Raw genomic sequence first — 9,728 nt, 5'->3', positions numbered from 1 at the left:
GTATATCCACTAAAGGCGTAATATAAACGTAATGTCCTTAATAATACAATCAGATAAGATATGTGCTGTAATATATATACTTATGTATATGCTAAATTAAAAAATTAAACGAAATTTAAATGTTCACATTGAGCAGAGATAGATATTAAGTTAAAGCGTAAGTATAAAGATATATTATACGTAAGTTTTTCGTTTTAGAAGTAAATAACAAACTATGAATACTCTCAACTTGTAGGATGTATGTATCAAAATTAAGTATTTATTATATAAAATTAAATAGTATGGGCCAATTGTATATATGACGGAACAATATGGGCCAATTGTAGATATGGCATACTGAAGTCCAATTATAGAGTAATTTTCATTTAGGCGGGAAAATATTGGAGATCTCTTATTCTTTTAGTTATAGGGGGATTACTGAGACTGACGAGAGTTGGTTATGTGTAAACTGTCATCTTCTTTAATTGTGGTGGTCTATGATGATCCATATGCTATTTCCGTTTAGGGAGCAGTTAGATTAGAGGTTTGGATCGATGATGAGCGGGACATGGGCTGAGCCACGGACATTCGTAGTCGAGTCGAGTATTCACATGATAGTCGATGTAGACTTGCTTAGAATAATGTTTGTAGTAGTCGAGACATTGTACGTTGTATAATTCATTTTATGTAATCAATTAACACGCACTTTTTGTGAGTTACCCCGCATTTAGCTGTTAACGCTCCCAATTGCCTTGGCTGGGTAGTTGGAGGTGTTACAAAAACGCTACCGTCCCCATGCCAACCCCGTTGTCGTAACTCATACTACTTCCCCCCTCGGACTGGATCATTGATAATGGGGCCACATATCCAATGACCTTGCCACTCTCGCCCTTCACGTGCCATATGACGGGAACGATGAGCTACTTATTGGTGATGGATCTTCACTTCACATCGCCAATATTGGTTTATTTACCAATTCCTTTTCCTCTTCTATTAATTTTAATAATGTTTTACATGCTCCTTCAATTTCTAAAAATATTATCTCCCTTCTGCAATTTTGTCGCGATAACAATGTTGTCGCTAATTTTACCTCTGATACATAACCGTATCATATATTTTGCTTACCCCTGCTATAAACCAGGGATCAATATGACAAATAATTCAACCCTCAACCAATATCCAATCTAAAACTTTAGGATCTTTAAATGAAATTAATTGGAACGTCACATAATCAAATTGAAAATATTAATTAATATTCATATTATTCCCTAGTCGAATGAGATTGTGAATAGCAGAATAGGATTATGGCAATTGGCAAGCTAGTCACAGAATAACACAAATCATCGAGCTAGTACATGCATGCAATCATGATATATGTATATCATCCAAATTCACCCAAAGTACATACAGATTCCCTCCCTCTAAAAGCATGGGAATAAAAACTACAGCCTTTGTGTAGCTTTATAGAACAAGCCTGCCTTCACAAATTTTACGTGAAACTTTATTAATTACAGAAAGCATGGCCAACAAGCCTTCATCTCATTCCACATTTGCTAGTAAGTTTCTATCCGTTAATATTTCAGTTTTTAGTTAAATCATTTCAATTAATTATGTCAAAGTGATGAGTCAAAGATGATGGAAGTTTTAATTTGTTGTTAATTTGGGAGATATAGGCATGTACAAGAACAAATTGCAAGAGTATACGCAAAAGCAGTGTCTGCCATTCCCGGCTTATCGAACAGCTAATGAGGGGTTTCAGCATGCACCCAAGTTCAGGACGACAGTCTATGTGGATGGAGTGGAGTATACATCTAAGTCTACCTTTGGACGCCTAAGAGAAGCTGAGCAAGATGCAGCCAAACTTGCTTATGAATGCATCTTAAGCAATGTTCAACAAACTGGCTTTAAGCCCATGCTTGACGAGGTGTGTATATCTGTATGCTTTAATGTCATGCCCTAGAATGGTATTTATATTATCCAAGTATATAATTTTCAGGAATCAAGATCTAGTAAGTCGATATTACATGAGTTAACATTGAAGAATCATGGTGAAATCCCAATGTACAAGACAATACTGGGAGAAGGAGAAGGAAATCTTCCTGTTTATGTCTCAAGAGTGACTGTAAATGACAAGACCTTCACTGGTGCTGGAGCAAAAAGCAAGAGAGAGGCTCAACAATTTGCTGCACGCACTGCTCTTGAGTCGCTACTTGGTAAAGTTTGATGTCTAAACTGTATGACTTGCATTTCTGAGCATTTTACTGATAAGATAGGGATCAAAATACTCATGGAGATGCCTCAAATTGATGAGTTGAATTATTGTTAGTGTTAATGCTTAAGCATCATTTTGGTTTCTTTTTAGGAACCGACTGCAGAGATGTTCTGAACCACAAGAGGAAACAGTGTGGTGCACCTATAGATGTAAGCCCTTCGGAGCTCAACCAGAAGAAGGTCAAGACTATGGGCTCTCAAGGTGAGATCACCAATTTTATTACTCGTATTTATTTTCATATAAACCGTAATCAAATTAGCGTATTTATAGGAAGATACTTATGCATATACTGTATTAACGCGTTTTCCTAAACTCTTGAGAATTATGTGCAGGCCCAGGGGATGGCTCGCAAGTGAAAAGAATGGTAAGTTTTATAGAGCTCTTAAGTGAAATGTTTATGTCCCAAAATTCTTAGACTTTTGATCCAATCGTGTTAAAACTTAAATCTAACTCGAGTGATCGGTTTGATAGGTTTATCCAATGTCAATATCGTCTAGTGCTACCAATATTATGATTTTAATCATTTTATTATGATGGGGACAGAAATCAATTGCTTTTATTTTGTTGCTTGCCTTGCAGCTCATACCATCAGCTCCTTACTCCTCCAGTCCTGTTAACAAACCTGTTTTCCGACGACAGCCTGATGCTCGGAGGGTCAGAATTGGATTGGGAAATACGGCACAAGGTGGTAGTTTCATGAACAGAAAGAAACCGCAACATGGCCGTCTTCCTTAGTTTTTAACTACACTTATTACAATGTTGTTTTAAGGATGAGTATGCGTCATAACACAAAAAAGATGCCAAATTCAGGACTGTTCCTTGTATTTCTGGAGTTTGACATTAGACATACTTATCTTTTAACTGTAGTGAATCATGTAAGACTTAAAACTTGTGGAGTAACTAAGTAGTTGGACTCAAGTTTATTGTTAGTAGTCATGTATGACTGTGAATCACCATTAACATTAGTCAATGACCCGAGTAAACGTTTCAGATCGTATTATAGTAACTCGTAAGTGATGGTCGAATTCATCACTATGTGAAATGTTGCGAGCTCGAGGCCGAGAGTTCGTACTTTTTACTCTCAGTACCCTAATCATTTATTTGTGTTTTTTTTCCTATTCTTTGTTAGTAATATAATGATTTAGATAACCCTGTTCAAAAATTCTTGTCTCACTTTATTCTTTGAAAATCCAATTTATTTTCAGTCATACCCTCAAAATCAAACATACCAAGTGACTAGTATTCGAGCGGCCTTATCACTCCAAAAAGCAAGACCCACCTGCACTAATTTGTGGACTAATGATACTCATCAAAATATTAACAAAGGGTCTTATTATAGACAGGAAATATCTATTTATAGTTATAGACGGGCCAAATATCCACCTACCTTAAACAAAACGAGCCAAATGTCACTACCTAATGCCAAATGTCACCAGTACCATTTCAATGTGATAAACTACCTGTTGTAGCTTAGAAAATGACACTGGTGATATTTGGCGTTAAGGTGATGACATTTGGTCCGTTTTGCTTAAAGTGGTTGAATATTTGGCTCGTCTATAGCCATATACAATGAGAATTTGTGAAATATTAATTGGGTTTTCTTGGGGAAAAAAACACTAATCAGACATTTGATTGGTAACAAAAGTGACACAAGGCAAGTTTTAATCCACAATTAAATCCCCAAATCAGTCTTCTCTCTATTTATGAGAAACCTCAAAACTGAAACAGTAGCATTCTATTCTATCACTTGAACAAATTTGGAAATCCCACAACATTTGTGATTAATAGCTGAGGTTCATCATTAATGGCTTCATCAGTGATGACATCTTTGGCTAATACAAGTACCCAATTCAGGCAATTACAACTTCCCAATGTTAAAGTCTCAAAATCTATGCCTTTAAATGTGAGTTTAACAATAGAGGACAAAGAGAAAAATCAAGGGTTTTGTATTGGTTCTTCTATGTCAGTTGAAGTGAAAGCAAGATTTGGGTCTTCAAGAGGTGGTGCTGTCTTGGAAAGACCATCTTTTGATCAGTCCCAGTTTGACCCTTCTACTCAAGTCCAACAAGGTAACTTTCATTACCTTTTCTTTTTTTATCGATTGATTCGGGTAAGGCTCAGCTTATCTAACAATTTGTGGGACATGTTAACGCAATGATGATTTTCTCTTTTATGTAGGAGGAGACATTGGAAGGGTGAGAGATAGGAGAAGTACCGGAAGTGGAGACAGTTATAGGGTGTTGCTGCTGGATGATGAGCGTCATACTGAGAAACTTGGTAATGAACCAACTTCTTCCTGCTCTTCATCTACAATTATGCTGCTTCGTATTCCCTCTGTACCAGTCATTTGTTGTCCTTTTCTATTTTTAGGTGTCTCAGTCTTTTGTTTTCCTTTCTATTTTAAAAATGAATTTGATGAGTAATTTGATCATTCACAGTCAATTTATTTCACTTGTCATTTAGTAATTGGTCTCTTCTTATTTCCTTATTCTTTGTGCCAAAATGAAAGGAGAACAAATGATCGGTACGGAGGGAGTAGTATTCTACGGAATACTATTTTATTGAGCATCATATATTCGACATTTACTCTCCTGCCATTTGTTGTCCTTTTTCATTTTGGATGTCTTAGTCAATTGTTGCCTTTTCTATTTTAGGATTGCATTTGATGAGCAATTTGATCATTCACACTCAATTTGGTCTACTTGTCGTCTTATAATTGGCCCTCATCCCTTTCCTTGGTCTTTGTGCCAAAACCAAAGGACAACAATTGACTGGAACGGTGGGAGTTGTTATTAAAAACATGTTGCTAAGTTGTATGGTCTGATATGTATTCAGTCGCAAAGGTGTTACCACAAGTTGTTCCGTCTATTACACCAGATGATGCGAGAAGACTCTTCGATGTGTCACGGAAAGACGGTGTTGCAGTGGTCATAGTCACAGTAAAGGTACGGTAATAAACTAGACAATGATCATACATTATCACACTTGTGCTCATTTGTGTTCTGCAGGGGCGAACCTTTGAATTTTCTCTCTGCTTTTGCAAATTCTAAAATGTTCCATCATAATTCATAAATATTAAGCAAACTGCACAAAACATCCTACATATGTAGCTTTTCTTGGTGTCCCGAGTCCGTGTGTGTTACATATAAGTTATATAACTTGGATATGCCAATGGTGTTGCCTCTCAAACCTGATATGTATATTGACCTTCAAAACTGTCAATTTTGCACTATGAGTCTTTGACCATAAATTTTCATTATCTAATACTCCCTCTGTCCCGGACAACAAATGACCGGAACGGAGGGAGTATCTAATAGCAAACACCATGAATTGGACTTTGGATAGTGGTTTTATTGGGTTGGGGGACGGTGGTGGTGCTCGCGGGGCTGGACTTTAAAAGTTGGAGTAACCCGTTCTTAATTCTTGATTGGTGCGCATTCAATTTTTTTTGTCATCGAATAGTTTTAACATATTCCAGTTTGAGTGTCGCATCCAATAATGTTTGTTTCCTTAGCCATGTTTTACCCTAAATGTGATCCAGTCTGACACAATTAACACCCGGTTGTTGTGAATGATAGGAGCATGCTGAATTTTACTCTCAAATGATGATGCAAAAGGGCCTACGCTCGTCTATTGAGCCCGACTCCAACACAGTATAATCCGTTTTAGAGAAGAACGTTGAGACTTGAGAGTGCTGCTATTTTTTGAGGTCATTGAGACTTGAGTTTGATCAGAAGAACAGAGAAAATGTAAGCATAATTTTGTAGCCATATATAGACTTTGGTAGCTACTAGCTAGGAAGAGAGATACTTTCTTAATTACAAAATTTTGATATGATATTGAATTACATATTGGTGATTACAGATTAACTGGTTCACGCCTGGAATTGGTTCCCATCAATTATTACTTGTTATTAAAAAACTTCTACATTATGTTCATGCCCAAATTCTCATTTAAACGGTCACATCTCGTCTATATTGTAGACTGGTGCAAAATATCGTCATCTTAATGCTAACACATGTGACCATTTTAACAAGAAAATGTTATAGTTTAGGGAATTGTTTGTCAACTTTTTATTAAAAATGGTTATTGTTCTGTCAACTTTTTATCAAAAATAGTTGCATTTTACTGTAAATTGACCACGCACAATATTCCGTCTTATGCTTTAGACGAAATTGACCATCTTAAGGGAAATTTATTCCTGTTCATGAGAAGATGTTTTTTGAAACTATTTATTTGAAGATGTGTTAGTCATTGATTATAAAAGATTTTAAGTTTTATTGGAATCATAATTCATAAAGGAGAACATGGTTTGATCGTAATATGATTCAAGCCGAAACTCTAATCCACTCATCAATATAATGTGATTATTATTTACACATCAATAATTTTTTTTTTTTTTTTTTTTTTTTTTTTTTTTGACATAATTTAGCCCTTTAAAAACCTAAAGTACGATTGTTTGGGCATTTTGAACCTTTGACTTTGACCATCTATAAGTATGATAGTTAAGGCATTTTCGAAAATAACATCGGAATTTAGGGGGTAAATAATAACCCATGACCGAGGTTAATTATATGTTTTGAATTTATATGGTAGAAAATCCTTTTACTTAATTTGTACTCTGAATTTAATTTAACGAAATTTAGATAAATACATAATAAAATAACAAACATTTTATAAATAATACAAATAATACGAGAGTATGTGTATTAACAATTCAAGTAATGTATTTTCTAGTCTTGAATTTGGTATCCAAAAGTTGGTCGATTATATGGATAATACAATTAGAGGCATTATTATTTACACTGATGAAAAAAAACATCATACAAGACGAGATTTGATACATAGGAGTAATTATATATAGATATAGATAGATAGAATGATTTAGAAGTCAAAATGAAAAACATGAATTGGAAAATAAGCGCAACGGTAGAAGTAGCAAAACGGATTTAAAAAAAAAAAATCATGATAACTCTTAGAACGAATACTTTTGATCATTTTTGTTCAAAGTTCAAACCTTGTTCAACGAAGCGCAAGACCTCCAGGGTGACTGATAATAGCATTGCCAGCTTTGTCAAAATAAAGTTGGGCAGTCTTCATCAATTGTCTGGAAGCGATGGCCCTATTGAAAGCTATGACCTTAAATTCCATCACAAAATGGAGTTGCATGTAATCAGGGATGGTCTTAAGGTTAAGCAGCTGATCAGAAACATCCCCCAGAGCAGTGTAACTATAATCAAGAGTATGTTCAGGCAAAACCTTGGTCTTTCCAGGACCCTGAGTAATCCCATTCCCATCCACGTCGAAGTCTATTGTTGCACCGTATTCTGTGAAGTTTCCTGAGTAAGAAATGCGCAACACAAGAACAATGTAATGAAGGCTTTTATAAAGGTCGGGGTTGTGAATGGTAAAGTTGTAGTTAATAATTGTTGGATATGGTTTTGTTGTTGCTTTAAGTGCTTGGATATTGAAACCCGTGACATGGACTTGCGGATCTGGGAGACGCGCGAACAGCCACAGGAATACCGTAATAAGGAGCGCCGATGCAATCGTTTTCACGGTTAAAGTGCCGCAAAAGTGTAGTTGTTGGAGGAAATTGTGTGTTTTTCTACTTCTGGCTTCAGCTTTAGATTTAGCTGTAGCTACAGCCTTAGCATTTGACGTGGGAAGGGTTGACATTCTTTACTAGAGAGACAAGGCTTTGTTTGGTGCTGGTTGCCAAAATATATAATTGGTACACAAGAATCTAACTATGGCTTGTACTTTTATACTCAAGGGTCAAATGCCACAGGCTGAGCCATGGTTGTTGCCAAATATATATATACTAGTAGAGTAAATTAACAATTATTCCCTTTTATATATCAGTTTTCTAAAATAACTCCCTTATGAAAACTTTTTAATAATTTACTCCCATAAAATGTTCTAGGTCAAAACTTACACCCATTTGGACAATTCGATGACATATTCCGTCAATATTTGAATTTTCTGATTAGAAACCTACTTTTATGACAAAAATACCCTTCTCTATGTTCATCTTCTTCATTTATCATTCTCCATTAATCACTTAAACAAATTAAACATTTACTCCATCCCTTCACTCCCTTACTTCCTCCAATCTTCTTCATGACTGAAATAATATAAAGAAAAGATTTAGTAGCCAATTTGAGTTTTCAACTGACAAGACTAGGGCATTTCCTCGACACCGCAAATAGATCAACCGCAACAATATGTCACACCAAGAAACAAGGTGGATAAACAAGAGTTGAGCCGATTTATCGGAACATCTTCATCGTCATTAGATGAGAAATCACGTCATATCGGCTTTGAGCTGTGATTCCTACTTGCTTCGAATACATATGTGCATACTACATTATGGATCAACTTGCTTCTAAGATACACAGTTTAGTTCCAGATAACAATCAATTTCATGTCTTTACTAAGAAAACTCATTTGAAGATGAAGATATCAGCATGAACCGGAGGTGTTGTTGGGTTTAATTGGGGTTTTCTCATTCTCTGACATTTTCAATTGAAGAATACCTCAAATAACATTATATCATCCTTCAATGAAAATCACCCAATCCTAGACCCTAATTTCAATTCACCAACCCAATTCCTCCTCAATTAATCAAATTTTTCACAAAATTGAACATTGCCCAAACCCAATTCCTCCTCAATCAATCAAAATTTTCACAAAATTGCACATTACCCAGATGACTGAGTGAGTGATGGTGGTTGAAAGGAGACTCGGTGAGTGTTGGTGGTGGAAGGCGACGCTCGTGGCTATGGTGTTTTCGAGGCGAGTTGTTGGTGGTGGTGAATGGCAGAAGTGATATTGACGAAAAAGAGCACAAATTTTTGGGTATCTTTTGTTTAGTAAAGAAGGAGGGTTACCAAATTATTTTGTTTTAACAATTGAAAACATTCAATTGAAGTGTTAGTTTGGGTATTTTGGTTGGTATGGGGTTGATAGGTATTGAAATTCCTCTGAAAACACAATGTTTCAAACCCAGAAAGTTTGACAAGGGGGGAATGAGGAAGAAGATATGAATTTACATAGGGGCAAAACGGTCATAAAATAACATTTTTTACCTGAAAGTGTAAATGGGTGTAATTTTGGACCTGAGAACATTTTGTGGGAGTAAATTATTAAAAAGTTTTCATAAGGGAGTTATTTTAGAAAAGTGATATATAAAAGGGAGTAATTGTTAATTTACTCATAATAGTATTGACGTCCAACTTCGCTCGGGCTACCTCAATTTATCATTAATTTTTTTTTTCATTAAATAAAATTACTTAAAGTTGCATAAACTATAAATTTATCATTAATATATTTTTTTATGACATCCTAAAATTACGATGAAATAAATTTTAAAACAAATTCACTACTCCCGTTATTAATATTTTACTCTTATTAATGAAACAATAGTACAGTAATAACATTTCACTACTTGTCCGTAGTTAGTTTTAATCCGAAC

General features: G+C 35.3%; 2 protein-coding genes across 5 annotated transcripts; both read left to right on the top strand.

The window, feature by feature from the left end:
- Positions 1-1,381: 1,381 nt before the first annotated feature.
- On the top strand, positions 1,382-3,333 carry LOC141629580 (double-stranded RNA-binding protein 4-like). 4 transcript variants are annotated; one of them, XM_074442572.1, is made up of 6 exons: positions 1,382-1,535; positions 1,653-1,903; positions 1,976-2,192; positions 2,342-2,452; positions 2,584-2,615; positions 2,831-3,333. In XM_074442572.1, exons 1-6 carry the CDS (start codon positions 1,499-1,501, stop codon positions 2,984-2,986), a joined length of 804 nt encoding a protein of 267 aa, XP_074298673.1. In that variant the 5' UTR covers positions 1,382-1,498; the 3' UTR covers positions 2,987-3,333. The 4 variants fall into 4 exon arrangements, with proteins under 4 accessions (XP_074298673.1, XP_074298663.1, XP_074298670.1 ...); XM_074442562.1 differs by having other exon boundaries at positions 2,572-2,615; XM_074442569.1 differs by having other exon boundaries at positions 1,404-1,535; positions 1,647-1,903.
- A 486-nt stretch (positions 3,334-3,819) lies between these two features.
- LOC141642736 (ATP-dependent Clp protease adapter protein CLPS2, chloroplastic-like) lies at positions 3,820-6,148 on the top strand. The gene is made up of 4 exons (XM_074451654.1): positions 3,820-4,320; positions 4,430-4,528; positions 5,087-5,196; positions 5,830-6,148. Exons 1-4 carry the CDS (start codon positions 4,056-4,058, stop codon positions 5,908-5,910), a joined length of 555 nt encoding a protein of 184 aa, XP_074307755.1. The 5' UTR covers positions 3,820-4,055; the 3' UTR covers positions 5,911-6,148.
- The last annotated feature ends 3,580 nt before the right edge of the window (positions 6,149-9,728 follow it).

The sequence above is a fragment of the Silene latifolia genome, chromosome 2, assembly GCF_048544455.1.
Source record: "Silene latifolia isolate original U9 population chromosome 2, ASM4854445v1, whole genome shotgun sequence".
Taxonomy (NCBI): domain Eukaryota; kingdom Viridiplantae; phylum Streptophyta; class Magnoliopsida; order Caryophyllales; family Caryophyllaceae; genus Silene; species Silene latifolia.
The sequence above is the reverse complement of the archived record's forward strand: the minus strand, read 5'-3'. Positions and strand labels throughout refer to the sequence as shown.

Bases quoted from the DNA above. Each gene is read 5' to 3' on its own strand.
- LOC141629580 (XM_074442558.1), top strand. From the start codon at position 1,499: ATGGCCAACAAGCCTTCATCTCATTCCACATTTGCTA. The intron at 1,904-1,975 runs GTGTGTATATCT...TATAATTTTCAG, and splicing joins TTAAGCCCATGCTTGACGAG to GAATCAAGATCTAGTAAGTC. The intron at 2,616-2,830 runs GTAAGTTTTATA...CTTGCCTTGCAG, and splicing joins GCTCGCAAGTGAAAAGAATG to CTCATACCATCAGCTCCTTA.
- LOC141642736 (XM_074451654.1), top strand. From the start codon at position 4,056: ATGGCTTCATCAGTGATGACATCTTTGGCTAATACAAGTACCCAATTC. The intron at 4,529-5,086 runs GTAATGAACCAA...ATATGTATTCAG, and splicing joins GCGTCATACTGAGAAACTTG to TCGCAAAGGTGTTACCACAA. The intron at 5,197-5,829 runs GTACGGTAATAA...TGTGAATGATAG, and splicing joins TGGTCATAGTCACAGTAAAG to GAGCATGCTGAATTTTACTC.